The sequence below is a fragment of the Carassius gibelio genome, chromosome B11 (assembly GCF_023724105.1).
Source record: "Carassius gibelio isolate Cgi1373 ecotype wild population from Czech Republic chromosome B11, carGib1.2-hapl.c, whole genome shotgun sequence".
Lineage (NCBI taxonomy): Eukaryota > Metazoa > Chordata > Actinopteri > Cypriniformes > Cyprinidae > Carassius > Carassius gibelio.
This window is the reverse complement of record NC_068406.1, coordinates 15,529,284-15,545,826: the sequence shown is the minus strand read 5'-3', so window position 1 is coordinate 15,545,826 and position 16,543 is coordinate 15,529,284. Positions and strand designations below refer to the sequence as shown.

At 37.7% G+C, this 16,543-nt stretch overlaps 2 protein-coding genes across 3 annotated transcripts in view; one reads left to right on the top strand and one right to left on the bottom strand.

The window, feature by feature from the left end:
- Positions 1 to 7,499, bottom strand: part of LOC127968178 (CMP-N-acetylneuraminate-beta-galactosamide-alpha-2,3-sialyltransferase 2) — a 310,280-nt gene extending 302,781 nt beyond the window's left edge. The window contains exon 1 of the mRNA XM_052569176.1: positions 7,425 to 7,499. The gene's annotated coding sequence lies outside the window, so the exon portion shown is untranslated. The remainder of the gene's footprint in view (positions 1 to 7,424) is intronic.
- Positions 7,500 to 10,097: 2,598 nt separating this feature from the next.
- fbln2 (fibulin 2) overlaps positions 10,098 to 16,543 on the top strand; it is a 48,314-nt gene continuing 41,868 nt past the window's right edge. Inside the window, exons 1-2 of one of the 2 annotated variants that reach the window (XM_052569157.1) lie at positions 10,098 to 10,201; positions 12,224 to 14,153. In XM_052569157.1, the coding sequence (XP_052425117.1) occupies positions 12,326 to 14,153 (1,828 nt within the window). In that variant the 5' untranslated portion in view covers positions 10,098 to 10,201; positions 12,224 to 12,325. The remainder of the gene's footprint in view (positions 10,202 to 12,223; positions 14,154 to 16,543) is intronic. The other variant, XM_052569158.1, reaches the window with a different exon arrangement.

Here is a 16,543-nt window from a genome sequence, read left to right as displayed (position 1 = left end):
GCGCAATCAGACATGGAAGAGAACTTTAGTTTAGTACTCCCATGCCTTGTGACAGCTACTTTCTCTGTGCATATTTGTAAGTCGCTTTGGATAAAAGCGTCATGCTAAATACATAAATGTAAATAAATGTGTTTCAGATTGGTGCGCTCAGAAAACCGTATATCAGACGTTTAAGCTAATATGGTTTAAAATGCATGATTTCAGCACGATAGAGATGATAATCAAAATACATTTTTAGCTGAGTATCTGAGGTAAGAACTGTATATGCACAGCCTATACAGGGGGCGGGAGCAGCAGCTCATTTGCATTTAAAAAGACATGCACGAAAACAGCATGTTTCTGCTTCCACTCAAAACAGGCATTTTCAAAATGATATAATAAGTGATCCCTGGGGTATTTTAAGCTAAAACTTCAAAGCCACACTCTGGGGACACCTCAGACTTATATTGCATCTTGTAAAAAGGGCATAATAGGTGCCCTTTAAAGGTGAGGTTGTTCAATTAATGTTTCTCCTACTCTAACACACAAGGGTTTTATTCGTCATGAATCACAGCACTAATAAACAATATAACATCAGATTTAGCAGTAGCTAATAATCCGGCTCTACAGTTTCTAGACTACAAATCTAACACACCTAATAACATTCCATATTACAGCAAAATGTGTACCTTTCGACCCCCTATGAATACGCCCCTAAAACAATTTCACACACCATTATAACTTTTATGAAACCGCATTGATTTATGGACAGAAGACATTACAAAATGTCCCCTGACATCACTGCCTACCTGTTCTGAAGCACCAGAGATGCTGAATTCAAGTTTTGCATGATTTATACATGCTATCTGCATCTCCACATCTGCATTCAGACACACACATATCCAAAACAAAACAATTCGCATGCTGAGAGCCCACAGGTAGAACATGAATATTTCATGAAATCAGGAGTTGATTAAGTAGAGGCCACAGCATTCCTACTCAACGAACCATCCCTCACAAGCAAAACTGGAATCTCTCCACAGGCATTAGTCAAAACATGAACGCAAGACATGACATTTGCCTCAGGCCTTCAGCTTGATGATCCTTCTGTGGCTTGCTAGTGTTACAAACTGCACTTATTTTAATTATGAGTCTTAAATCACCTCTGACTGTCATTGCGACATAACGAAAGGACGCGTTTCATAGATACTCACATTATAGAAGCTGCAGCGATAAGGTGATTTCATCAGGTAGAAATTAATGAGCTGTCATCTTAAATGCAACAAACATCAAGATTTGCTAAATTGTTTCAGAATCTGATCGTATCGATGCCTTAGATCAATGTAGCTACTTTCTGTCACGTAATTATTCAACCTTGTTAGTCTTTAATACGTGAGCTGGGAAAAAATCACAGCCATGCGCTAATGTTAAAAACAAAGGTAAAGTCGTTTATTTGTCAGATAAAATAAGAAACTCTTGCTTGTTGCAGAATTTCGCCTCAAACCGGCTGGAGGCAACAGTGTTTACGTTTTATATTTCGAGCACATTCCTGTCACTCGAGGTCAGTGTTAGCGGGAATGTTCTTATGAAGACGTCAAGACCCTGAAACACATTTTGTGCACTCAAGTGTAGTCTCTGGTGATACAGAAGAAACATCAGAAGCTTTTTGAAACATCTCTCCTGAGATTCTGACCCTCAGCTTGTAATGCCATTAACAAAGCAGTGTAGTTCCAGTGGTGACTTGGACATTCTAGCTAACTAATCTCACCCTACATAATTATACACAGATGAGTTTCTAGACTCTTACATGAAAGCAACATGAAGTCAAAATTAGGGTCAAATTAGAATCTTAATACATGGGTCGTGTTATGCATTTTTGATCATTTTGAGTTATTTCAAAGTTTGTAACGAACGACTTTGGTTGTGTCTCATTTCGAAGTCTGCGCCCTCCAGAGGTCACATTTATAAGTCATACGGTGTATGTCATTTTTAATTTTTCTCTTAGTTTGAAATGTAATGGTCACTTTTCTGAACTGAGGCAGCCTCAGTGGCATATGTGGCCAATAAATGTGACCTACAGGGCACAGGCTTTAAAAAGGGACACAGTTTTTGTCTGTCTAAATTTTTTGGGTTGATATTAAGTGCTCAAGGTTTGGCCCCTTAGCAATTGTGAGTATATGCTTTAACTACACCATCTGGGATTAAAAAATAAAATAAAATTCCAATTCATTAATATTTAATGGAAGATTGGAAATGTCTTTCTCTGCTTCCAAAGGCTTTTGCTAGCTGAGCAACTGAGATAAATGAGAATGCTGAAAGATATCTTTCTTCAGGTATTTTAGACCTCCTCAAACCACAAAGCACAGTTGCTAACAGCTAAAGTCCAACCCTACATTTTTTCCCCTTATTGAATATGCTGTTTTCATACGGTACATCACGTTATGGAAGTAAAATAGTATTTCTACATAACTGTAAGATCACAAAAAAATATTTTATGCTCACAAAGGCTATATTTATTTGATCAAAAGTAGAACAGCAATATTGTGAAATATTATTCTGCATTTTAATATATTTTAAAATGGAATTCATTTCTTTGATGCAAAGCCGAATGTAAAGACTTTACTGTAACTTTTGAACAATTTAATGCATCTAAATATAAATAAAAAACGACGGTACTGACCCTAAAAGTTTGAATGATCCTAATCTCATTGTGTGGCTTTGTGTATAGAAAAGTCTGCTTTTTACTGTTTTTTGTCCTGTGCTTTTTGTGTTTCTGAAAGACATCCAGTCCTTATTAGCTCATTTGTTCAAATCATTATAACTGCCAAATAGGAGCGAGAAGATCAGTGGTCTGGCTGGAGTCCACTCGACCCCATGAACTCTAATCAAGACAGACGAGCGTTCTACATTTTTCCATCTTTCTTTAGGTCTCTTTCTCCCTCTTTCATCATGTTTTGTCAAGCTGTGCTGCCCACCCAGGTCTCCTTCACCACTGTGTTGACAGATGCCTAGCTGGAACAAGAAACTGGCTTCAAACATCCTCAAAAGTAGGTTAATAATTTACTGCTCATTAGTCATGTGCTGCTTATGTATGCAGCGTTTTAATTCTGTGGTACTGTGTTCGAGTCACTTAACAATCCGAATCAAAAGCTTTTCTGTACAACTTTACGTTGTGGTTTCATTTGTTTAAACATTAGTTGAATACGTTAGTTAACATGACCTAACAGCAACACTTCCACAGCATTTATTAATCTAAGTTAATGTCAATTTCAGTGTTGTATCTGTTAACAGTCAATAGTTTCCATAAGTTGAATGTAAATGACATACACCTGGATTGCAGTGCTATTGAATTTGTGTCTAAATATTTCCTGAAATGGGAACTTTCCACACTTTCCACACTTGCTAATGTGTGGTTTCACAGGATGTCACCAGAGCCTACGGAATATCTTCCACAGTTATTATCAGCAAAGCATGTGCATTAACAGTGGAAAAAAATGTTATGGTTATCTGAGAGGTTTCTGTAAATGTGTGCGCTTCAAACACAGAATATGTTTTTATGTTATTTTTACCCTTCCCCTCTGCTGTTGCAGTACATTCAGTTGCTTTTGTCAGGATCACGGTTACCTGTCACATTGCTAAGAGAAGCACTCCAAAAAACAGTGCTCTATACAGATGTGACGCTGATGAAGATTCCAGAACCTCCAGCTGCACCCACTTTCTTTCTCTCTCCCTTTCCATTTCTCTCTATGCTTTCTTGGTTTTTCCCACAAATGTACAAGTCTTTTAACACCACTACATTACAAAGATAACCCACTTATTGCTATAGGTCACACCAACATGCTCATCGCTGCACTGGGTGGTCCCTCTGTATTATGGGACCTTTGGGTGACACAGTGTTTTTCCTGCATGTTTTCATTAGAAAGAGATAAAGGGGCCAATAAGAGATCAGATTTTTAAGGGAGGCAACAGAAAACAGAACATTCATCGTACATGAACAATATTCAATCTCTCTGCATTGAGCACAGGGACTATACACAAAGAATTCATCAAGGTCACCTTTATCCACCGGTTATATCCTTTATAATGTGCATATTATATTGCAGAGAGGATCTACATGGAAAAAATAAATAAATCTGTGATTTCACAGAGATATAAAGTTTAATCATTTTGTTTAGGTTTATGCAGCTTAAATATGTTTTCATAAAAGCAAAAGGGGCACCTTGCAAATACACTGAAGTGTATTTTCAATTAAATCTTTTATAAATTTTATGCTAATAATGCAATTTGCAGTGAAAGCATTTGTGTGAATTACTGTTGAAAAATGCTAAATAAATATTTTTAATAGTAATAATGATAATAGCTAAATTTGCCTCATTAAAATGCAGACATCTCTGAAAATAAACAACTTTAATTGTAGTCTGTGTGTCAGTAACCGATTTGTCTTTTTGACTTGTGGTCCACGGCTCATACATTTATTCGTGAATTAAACTACACTATTGTCACATTGTACCTTTTTTGATTCACTATAAATACTGTTCACTCCGATTCATTAGTTTGAGAGTCGGACTAAATTCTTTAACGTGTATGTTTTTGATTACTAAAGAACTGGCTCATTTGTTCTTTGATACATTACATTCTTTTTTCCACATTCACTATGTGAAGACAGCTTAAAAGAATATATATATATATATATATATATATATATATATATATATATATATATATATATATATATATATATATATATATATAATTGTTTTATTGCTTTCTTATATCAGACCCGTCATAGCAGAGACCTTGACCTTATTTTAACTTTTATTATAAATGTACAGAGATTGATTTCTATCACAGTGGCTGCAAAATTGATTTGAAAACACTGTTTTATTCATTCTCTTCTCTTCCAGAGTTTTATGATCTGTAGAATATTGCATAAGTGGATTAATCCAGCCTCAGCAGTAGAAGTTTACAGCAGCCTAATAGCAGTCCCAGATGCTCTCCTCCATGCTGAACAATTGGCTTTTATGCACATAATACACATGGGAATGACCCGTAATATTTTAAACTTTTTGCGGTGCTGAAAGGTATTTCATTTTTAAAATCAACCTAAAAGTGAAGGCGACAGCACGATTAGTCTCGCGTTCATTGAATTCATGGCAGCTTTCATATCAAACAACCAATCACGTTTCGAGGCCAGGAAATGTCGCCCCAGTAACAGACCAGTGTGTAAAACTCTCTGACGTGTTTTAAAGATTAAATGCCGCAAGCTTTAAATATTTCACATACTTTTGAAAATCCAGTGTTTAGGTGATCCTGATAAGCGCTCGTCGTCACAGTTGTAAACACGGCGGCTTTCTTCTCTCCTGAAGTGGTTTGGCACCACGGTTTCCAGGTGAAACTTTAAATAACACGACACACACGTCTCGTGGAAATCCAGAATGCAACCAATCTGATGACGACTTTGACACTCCTGAGGTGTTTCCACTTTTGTGTCCCATGTGGATCAGACATTTAGTCAACGGTCCATGGGCGCGACATCTGAGGCTGAGACCACTTCTAGACCAACTTCAGATGAAAGTGCCTTGTGCCTCAGATTACAAAAGCTCTCCATTTTCCAGGGGTGCAAGTGTGGTATTGTATTTATATAAATCGTTTTCAGCCCCCCCACCGGGTTCATGCTATTGCTTTTTGTTGACTTTTTGAAACCGTGTCTGATAAATTTCTTCTTGAGATCAAACAGGGAATCCACAAACCTCTATGCCTGTAAACATGACTCTCAGAAAAACATGGTAAGTTCCCACAAACACCCTTTTGATTGTTGCCTAAGTCAGTATCACCGGAACTGTTTCTATAGGCCTTCTTTGACCATTTTACAAACCAATTGTGAGTTCAGTTTTATTTGCCAACAAAACAAACTTGCACAATTTGTTGGTAAATGTCACTGCACTGAATAAACTGGCACACAGGCTTTGCAGGTGTTCATTACAGCTTTGCATTTCAGCACATTTGCTTCAAGAATTAATCCTGCGTTAATGCGCATTTAACGGTGGACCTTTTTTGCTCCAGTTGAGCAAATCAAAACAGAGCATCTAAATGAATTTGAAAGTGTGCTGATTTCACTGTCTCATCCGCCTCCTGGAGGAGTGTAGACCTGGAAAGAGAAGTATCAATTACAAGGATCAGAGTAAAACTCATTTATCTTTGCAGCAGACAGCCTGCACTGCTCTCCTAAAGCCTGGTCATTAGAGGGGCCTCATCTGAGCCCTGGGTCAGAATCCTGATCAGGTCAATGCCTGAGCAACATCATTTAGATCTATTCAAAGACAAAATTCCGCCACTGAAATTCCTACCAAGTGACAAATTTATGATACCCTGCAGATAACAGGCATGGCTGTTTGAGTAAAATGTTGAGAAAAATGCTTTGCTTGGCGTTGATGGTGGAAATGATTTTAAAAAAGTGTTTCCCAGACTTCCTATGCCTTATGTAGCTACCCCCAGCACCATCAGTAAAACTCCAGTACACCTTCAAAACTCTTTTTCTTTTATTTATTTATTTATTTTTGTATTTTTTTTAATACATACTGTAAATTGCAACAACTTACATAAAAACAATTAAACCAATTGATTTGTATATTCTTTAAAAAGAAGCTAGAAATAAAAGTAATAGTTATCTTGATTAGTTACTTAAATTCATAACATGCCTAATATATTATGTTAGAATTTCTGTTTTATAGGTTTAACAATACTGAAAAAACAAAACAACGAACACTAGATGATTTGAAGTGTACCCATGTTAAGAATCATAGGTTTAAATTATTACAATTATATATATATATATATATATATATACAGTATTGTTCAAAATAATAGCAGTACAATGTGACTAACCAGAATAATCAAGGTTTTTCGTATATTTTTTTATTGCTACGTGGCAAACAAGTTACCAGTAGGTTCAGTAGATTCTCAGAAAACAAATGAGACCCAGCATTCATGATATGCACGCTCTTAAGGTTGTGCAATTGGGCAATTAGTTGAATTAGTTGAAAGGGGTGTGTTCAAAAAAATAGCAGTGTGGCATTCAATCACTGAGGTCATCAATTTTGTGAAGAAACAGGTGTGAATCAGGTGGCCCCTATTTAAGGATGAAGCCAACACTTGTTGAACATGCATTTGAAAGCTGAGGAAAATGGGTCGTTCAAGACATTGTTCAGAAGAACAGCGTACTTTGATTAAAAAGTTGATTAGAGAGGGGAAAACCTATAAAAAGGTGCAAAAAATGATAGGCTGTTCAGCTAAAATGATCTCCAATGCCTTAAAATGGAGAGCAAAACCAGAGAGACGTGGAAGAAAACGGAAGACAACCATCAAAATGGATAGAAGAATAACCAGAATGGCAAAGGCTCAGCCAATGATCACCTCCAGGATGATCAAAGACAGTCTGGAGTTACCTGTAAGTACTGTGACAGTTAGAAGACGTCTGTGTGAAGCTAATCTATTTTCAAGAATCCCCCGCAAAGTCCCTCTGTTAAAAAAAAGGCATGTGCAGAAGAGGTTACAATTTGCCAAAGAACACATCAACTGGCCTAAAGAGAAATGGAGGAACATTTTGTGGACTGATGAGAGTAAAATTGTTCTTTTTGGGTCCAAGGGCCACAGGCAGTTTGTGAGACGACCCCCAAACTCTGAATTCAAGCCACAGTACACAGTGAAGACAGTGAAGCATGGAGGTGCAAGCATCATGATATGGGCATGTTTCTCCTACTATGGTGTTGGGCCTATTTATCGCATACCAGGGATCATGGATCAGTTTGCACATGTTAAAATACTTGAAGAGGTCATGTTGCCCTATGCTGAAGAGGACATGCCCTTGAAATGGTTGTTTCAACAAGACAATGACCCAAAACACACTAGTAAACGGGCAAAGTCTTGGTTCCAAACCAACAAAATTAATGTTATGGAGTGGCCAGCCCAATCTCCAGACCTTAATCCAATTGAGAACTTGTGGGGTGATATCAAAAATGCTGTTTCTGAAGCAAAACAAAGAAATGTGAATGAACTGTGGAATGTTGTTAAAGAATCATGGAGTGGAATAACAGCTGAGAGGTGCCACAAGTTGGTTGACTCCATGCCACACAGATGTCAAGCAGTTTTAAAAAACTGTGGTCATACAACTAAATATTAGTTTAGTGATTCACAGGATTGCAAAACAATTTTTTGTACAAAATAGTTTTGAGTTTGTACAGTCAAAGGTAGACACTGCTATTTTTTTGAACACACCCCTTTCAACTAATTGCCCAAATGCACAGCCTTAAGAGCGTGCATATCATGAATGCTGGGTCTTGTTTGTTTTCTGACAATCTACTGAACCTACTGGTAACTTGTTTGCCACGTAGCAATAAAAAATATACTAAAAACCTTGATTATTCTGGTTAGTCACATTGTACTGCTATTATTTTGAACAATACTGTATATATATATATATATATATATATATATATCAGACTTTTTCCATATCTCATTGAAATAGTTAGGACATTAAATTTGTATACGGTTTCCATAACGTCAAATGTTTCCCTGTACTGCATTGTGTACTGGCCTGTAAACACTTGGGAACAGTTTCTTCTTCCTGCCTAAATTTCATGGTTCATGGTTTCATGGTTTTCTAAGAGGACTTTGTCAAGACTCTAGAGAAACACACCAAGATCACAACGTTCTCCTGAGGAATTTTTAATCAATGTGAATAATTTCATATTATTCCTTTGATGATGTCATGCAGTCTGATTGTTTTGGACAGGTCTCATATGAGTGCAACACCATAATAGTTCTGAACCCAGTTGAGTGTCGCAGTGAGGTGACGACTAATGGGCGTATGCTGGTATAGAATAAATCATTAGAGGTTGCCAGGTTTGTGTTGGCTTCTTCATAACTGTTTCAGGTGGCAACAGTATCAGTCTTCACTTCCATTGGTTGTTTTCACACTGCATTCCTGCTCATTTGCATAATATCTCCTTAACTGGTGCATTGCTGTCACTCTTATCATTGGAAATCCCAATTCTTGTTGATTATGAATGAATTCAGATCGCTTTGTTGCTGCAATTAGTTGACAGCGTGAATGCTCATTAAAAGCTGTGCTGCTCACTGCTGAATGCTGATCAAACACACTGAACAGAGAAGCAGGATGCACATAGTGAGGGAATAATGCATGCCGACATGCACAACGTGTGTTTTAAATGGAAATGAATCAAGTTATCAGTAAAGACAGAGAAACCTGAGTGCCAATATGCGTAAAGGCCTTTGTTTGAACAAGAATGACTTTTGTAAGGTCCCTTAAAACATCATCTTGGACAGAAGACAAACTCGTCATGGTGTTGATTTCCAAAAGCCCAAAGCAGGCTTGGCTTTGAAGTGAAAACTGGAGTGCAAAAGCAACAATTTAACAAGGCAAACAAAACCAACTCCTATATGTAGTGAGGAACTCTCCTGAGTTTGGTTTGTTTGTGGTGTGAAGAATTTCACAAACGTGTTTGAGAAACTCAACTGAGCTTTACAGACATGAGTAGAATGTCTTTCATCTAAGATTATCAAGAGCTACAGCCTGCATCAAAGAATAATGGTGGCTGCTACTGTTTACTTATAAATGCAATAAAACAAAGTCTTATTAATAATATTTAAAATAATGAAATGACAATGGGTATTTTAATTGATTATTAAGAACGCAATGCATTTGTTTGTGCTTACAACATCATCATTATTTTAAAAAATTTTTTTATTGCAGTTTGGGAGTCCATATAAAGCATTTTTCCCTGTGTGTGTTCATGACTACAATTTATTGTGCAGTTATTTCAATAAAATAATTGAAGCAATGTAAAATGTCTTTTTGCTAGGAGGAACAGTCATTGTAAATGTGTATTAACATTTCCTGATTAACATTAAAATGAATGCAATCTTATATTTTCAGTAAATAACTTGGTATTTTTTTTATATAATATCATCAACCACAGTATCAATCGATTAATCATTAATTATATTATGGTTAAGGTTCAATAAATGGGCTGCTCCAGAAAAGAAAAAAAAAAGTTATTGTATGTTTGGAGGTCTCCAACTTTGTCCCTCCCCTTTACAATTCTCAGCGCCCTCTAAGTTGCATTCTGTAGGCATGATAAGGCAAGTTAGTTGGCTGCAACTTCTAACCTATGGACGCACGCAAGAACCTGACTTCAGCGAGGTAAAACCTCAGTTTTTAACGCTTTTTATTTAGTAGCATCAGCAAAAGAGCGCTGCTCACGTGTTATAAGACATATATGCTCTGCAAATCAAGTTTATTGTTGTAGTGGCAGATTTGTAAAGTTATACGACCAACAACAATGACCGCACATTGTTTTTAATGTTTATTTAACTGGTTTTGCCTTTATGCAAAAAAGTCGAAGTAAAATAGAAGTGGTGCTACTTTTGTTCCTTGCGCGCGCGCTTGTGGTGTCCTTCCATATCCATCGGACATCACTTATAATTTACCATGGTAACCGCGGACTTTGCCAAAATGTCATTTATTGTGTTATTGCTACTACTGTAAAACAATAATAATAGATTTAGAATGGTCATACATTTCATTTATTTTATTTTGAAGAGTTTTATCTGAAACTGTTAGTCATAGTATTTTTTTAAAAAGAGGCATGTGCAAAGTTTGTGAGTCACATGCCATATTTGTTGTAGTTAACGTAATATGTTTAGTTTATATGTTTAAAATGATAAAATACACATATTCAATAATTTAATATATGAAAAAAGTTATAATAGTTTTGGTCTCATTTCTATAAGGGATAGTATACCCTTAACACAAATTATTTCATTATTTACTTACCATCATGCCACTACTGTGTTTCTGTAGAAAGATAAATATTCACATTTTGAAGAATAAAAGATTCACCATAAAAATATAACTAAAGTGTGTCTAATGCACTATTGTTTGAGGTCATATGGTGCTTGTATTAAAAACGGAGTCTAAATTCATGTTGTCTTTTAATAATCTTTCCAACAGTAAGCTGTTATCCACAGCATTGCACCGTCAGTGAGTTGAACTTGAGAACAGATTGAACTGCTTAATTAACAAATCATTCGGAAAACGATCAAGACTCATATTACTCATTTATGAATCAGACATTTCTTCTTCAATGAAAGAGATGAAGAGCTAGGGGAGATTATATCACGCAGATCACTTTTACTGTAGCTTTATGGTGAATTATCATATTTTTAGAATGACATCTAGTCATCATTAACATCCTTTATATTCACTTTGTGCATCCCACAAAACAAATAACATCAAACAGGTTTTAAAACAAGTCTCCCTTTAACTCTTCATACAGGTTATAGAATTGGCCAGACCTATTTTTATAAATCAAAGGTAGACTAGACCTTGCAAATGGCATGTTGGCGTGTGTGGTAGAGACACATACTTTGCCCAGACTTTAAGATATTAAGGTTAATGGTGTTTTTTGGAAACAATTAAAGCAGTTCCTTTCATCTGCCATGAAATCTAAATGTTCAGGGCCTCGGGACTCCAATGGTTTTCCAAAGTAAACAGAACATGTTTCTCAGCTGCTGAATGGAAAGCAATTCAATACAAATGGCTTACAATGCTAGGAACAAGTCTTGTACTGCTGTAGTCTGCTGTAGTCATCGCTACTACATAAAAACACAGCTTTGCCAAATTATTTTAAATCCCCTCTATGTTTAACCCACAAAACACCTCATCAAATACAAAAATGGCTTTGTGTCTGCACTGAATGCCTCAATTTGAGTCCTTTCAGTTGGCTTTGCTATTTGCAAATGAGAGTTCAGTATGACTTCCTTCATTACAGACCTTCACTAACTGAGGCAAATCACAGTTGTCCCATAAATGTCAAACAAATCAGAAAAACCAATCAAAAATAATAGAGAAATTGTATGGTGTGCTAAGGCTTTTAAGACCCATCAAATGAAACATTACAAATTTAATGCCCCTGAATTCACTTTTCGTGTGGCGGTCGCATAATGGTAATGAGCTTGAATGCTGGTGCTTAATGATTAAGGGGAAACTTGCTCATGAGATCAGGCTTGGACAACCCTGTGATTTTAAAATGTGGGATGGTCTTAGAAGGGTGAGCTCAACTGTGAAGCCAGATGTTGGCTTTTACATACTGACTTTGGGCTGGCTGGAAGAACTCCACAGGAAATTTTCAGAGTGCTCTCTAACTTGCATCTCTCTTTCAAGGTTTCACTGACTGCTTGCAGTTCACAAGAGAAGAGCTGACTGTTTGGGATCTGGAGAGGTTGGACTGTACTAGAGACATTTATCAGCAGGTACCAAGCCAAAATGGCCCGTGGCCTCTTGAACTTGGTGTTTTTGCTAAGTGTAAGCGGCTGCCTTTGTCAAAGGGATTGTACTGGCGTGAATTGCCCTGAATTGCGCAATTGCATTGAAGAGGTTTTGGACACCGGAGCATGTTGTGCTACCTGCACGCAGACGGGCTGCATGTGTGAGGGTTACCAGTATTACGACTGCATCAGTGCTGGCTTCAGAACCGGCAAGGTTCCAGAAGGTGAGTCGTACTTTGTGGACTTTGGAAGTACTGAATGCTCCTGTCCTCAAGGAGGTGGACGGATCAGCTGCCATTTTATACCATGCCCTGAGCTTCCAGCCAATTGTATAGCATTGACGGAACCATCGGATGGGTGCATACAGTGCGAGCGAGTTGGATGCCTTCACGAGGGGCAGAAGTTCGAAGCCGGACACTCATTCCAAATTGACCATTGCCAAGTATGCCACTGCCCAAATGAAGGCGGAGACCTAATGTGTTATCCAGTTCCAAACTGCGACCCAAATCGCGTTTCAAAACCCATGCTAACTACAACTGCTGAGGACAGCACACCAGAGAGACGGTACAGAGACCCGATAAAACACATTTTTAACCCTCAAGGCTCCAGGGGTTCCTTTAACAAACACTTTTCCTTACACAGCGATAGTAATCGTACTTTTAAGCTACGTATGAGAAACGTAGATGAGGAGGAGGAGAATGAAGAAGACTATGATTATTCACCCACTGATTCCTTAGCTCCATCTCTGCATGATTTTGCTGCTCCCACAGAGTCATCCATCATCTCTGTATCTCGTTCAGATAATTTTACCCCCCGCCAGGGTGTGCACAGGGGAGCCAAGCAAGAGCTGAGAGAGATGTTTGGTATTCGTAAGTCCACAACAGACAAGCCGCAGTTTCCTTTCCATAAGGACATTACTGACAGGATGAGAGTCGGCATTCATAACGACAAACCAAAAAACGAGCTATTCAGCCCTCTGAAATATAAAACAGACCAGGAAAGATTCATCCTTCCTGTGGAAACTACAAACAGAGTGGGATTCGTCACTCATAAAGATACCCCAGAGATCCAGAGCTTTAGTCTTTATAAAGACGAATCCAATCAAGAGCCCCTAACAGATGATGAACAGCTTGAATTTCCTTCGGAAACTACTGATGGGGATACATATACCTCACAGGAACACACCACATATAGTGAAATGGTTACTGACTCTCCGATGGCTGTTGAGCAAACTACATCTCTGCTTCAGGAAACCACAACTTCATCGCAGACCTTTTTAGATGGTGTATCGGAGAGTCAAATTCATTCACTTCACATTAACCCCAATACTGCCGAAACAGATGGCTCCAAACAAGAAGAAACCATATCAAGAGGGTCTAGTGAGGAAAAAGCAGCTGTTTTGAATGAAACTACTAGCATTGATGGCATTCAGAATGAACAAATCCTAAGCAGTCCAAGTCCTTTTAAGCAAAGTGTGACCATCCCTACCAAAACTTTGACAGAACATGGAAAACCAGAAGCAGAACTTGAAGAGGAACACAAAAGGCTCTCAGTGGACCACAGGGAACCTTCTGTAGACCACAAACAACATCTTGTTGAACACATGAAACCCCTTGAGCGCCAAAAACCTGAAACAGAACATGTGCAGACCCTAGGAGAACAAAACACAGAGTTTGAGGGCAAACATCAGTGGCAGTTGTTCTCTCAAGTTGAGTTCAGTCCAACCAGCCCACCTTCAAACAAACAGACCCACAGTCTGTTTAACTTCAGAGAGGAGGAGGAAGAAGCAGACAACACCCTCAGAACTCATTCTAGGTTGGAGGAGGGTGAGTTAACAAGCGATGCATGTCATTTATTCAGTGTTTCTACTCCTGAACTATTATGCTGAAGAGTTTTAGTGCATAATTAATTCTAATGTGATTTATAGTTGACATTCACCTGGTACCATAAACTCTTTGAGTGCTTGGCAATGTGCCATAGATAATCACAGCTGTGTAAAGATGACTGTAATACATTGCCGGGCCTTGCACCCTGCGGTACAACAAGACAAAACAAACAGGCCCCTCTCGAGATGTCTACGGTGGCTTGTTTTCACAGATCACATGGCAGGGTACCAATTAAAGTATTTCCTGTATCACCCAGCGCTTAGAAAAACTGTTTGCTGTCATGTTTGATTTGAACATGTATATGTTAAGGACTCTTGCTAGTCCCTAGAATTGTGAGCTGGAGCATAAATTTTCAACTCAGGGGGGCCGTCTGGATCGTGAAGTCAAACACCGCACCCGCTGGGAACATCCTCCTGGCTCAGTCATCATATTCATTCACTCACCACCTCACACGTTTATACGCTCAAAGCTTCAATTAATAGAAAACATTGCTAGCTGTAAACACCCCATTGACTGGAAAATGGCTTGTGACTTTGAACCAAAAGGTGTTTATAGGTTTGTCTGCATAATTCATCTTGACTTGTACTGGAACAGAAATATTTAATTGGGCCTTTGAATGAGGGACCAAGGTAACTCAATATGTTCCCAGTGCCTTCTAAATATTGCTTGACAAAATCACTGGCTTTAGATTTTTTATAGGTTCAGATGGTAAGGCAGCAAGACAGTAAAAATAAATCATTGTATTATAATAATGAGAACCTGAAGAGAATCGCTATTGAAATAAACTCAACTGTAAAACAAAACTCATATGGACTATAAACTCATCTGGAAGCAATAGAGTAATGGGAATTTGGACTGTGAGTATTTTTAATTGTCATGAAAGTTATGTCACAGTGCAAACATTCTTGATAATAGGCTTTATTTTCTTTGGGCACAATCATTTATTTGATTTGATTTTTGAGTGAAATATGACCTGGACATGTTTTAATGACATTCACCAGTGTAGGGTTTTCAGTTTTATTCTAGAAGTTTCTTTTATTCTCCTGTTTCTTGTTTTTCTTGAACTGTTGTTTGCATATAACATTGATAGATTTAACCTTTTGAATAGCATCAAATAACTCAATCCGTTATCGTTTCTTATTGTTTAGTTACTGTTTGGATGCCAAGATCAGACCGATTTGTCTTGTCTAGCTTTCATTGTTTAGGCACGGTCACAGCTTGTCTCTTTAAGATTAGTGAGCTGCTATTTTTGTTGTGACCAAGACAAGAAGCTCTAAATGAATGCTTGTGAAGCTTAACCTCTCAGTCAAATGGATTCCTTGATAATAGTAAAGAGTTAAATCTTAGACTGGAAGGGTCAGTCCAGATCACTGTGACAAGGCTACTTTAACCAAAAGGCAACATTGCACAATTAGATAGATAAGGAGAGGAATTAGTTATCTTGCAGGATGCCAGTTGGCCATTGCTCAAAATAAGCAGCTCTCACTGGATAGACACACTTGGAGCTCTCAACAGTTTGCCTTTCTGCATTGCATGAGTATGATAATCAGGGAAAGTGGAGGCACACTGTACTGATAATATGTTTGGCAGGAAAGCGGTTTATCGTTTTGTGCATACCGGCATTATCAACATGTGCACTGAATTTAAAGTCAGAGGTTCAGAGCCTAGTAGCAACCTAGACTGTTTGTGTTACATGATGCATCTCACCGACTGATCATGAATCTATGCAGTTGAGATAAGCATCGTCCAATGGGAAACTTTGTATTATGAGCCGTGTTTTTATGTTGTTGCTGTTTTTTTTTTTGTGACTAAAAAAAATACATAAATTTGCTTAAGCACCATTAAGCCATGGGAAAATCCAAAGCATGACGATATAGACGTTTTTAAAGTTAAACCACAGGACAGGGAAGTTAAATATGCACTTACTGTAAGTGCTCATGGACTGTCTGCCATGAAGTTTTATTGATCAGTTTCTCCTTGAACCATGTCAGTTATTAAAAGAGTGTATTTGATGTAATTCCAGCTGGAATATGTGAACCAATTTTTTTTGAAAGTTGGAGCATCTTCAGCTATTATATAAGCATAATATGCTAATCGCAAGAATGGACCATTTTAAACAGACTATCAGCAGTCAGAATGATCAAAAATTAAATTTGTGGAGGAAATCAAGAAAATGAATCAAAATCAAACTACAAGACCAAACACTGGTCTCCTATTTTGTTGGGATGAAAAGATGCTAGTGCTAGTATGTGTGTACGTATGTGCATGTTTTGTCTTGTTATAGTGAGAACTTCAGCACTTTGTTGATATCCTCTTTCACATCTGAATGT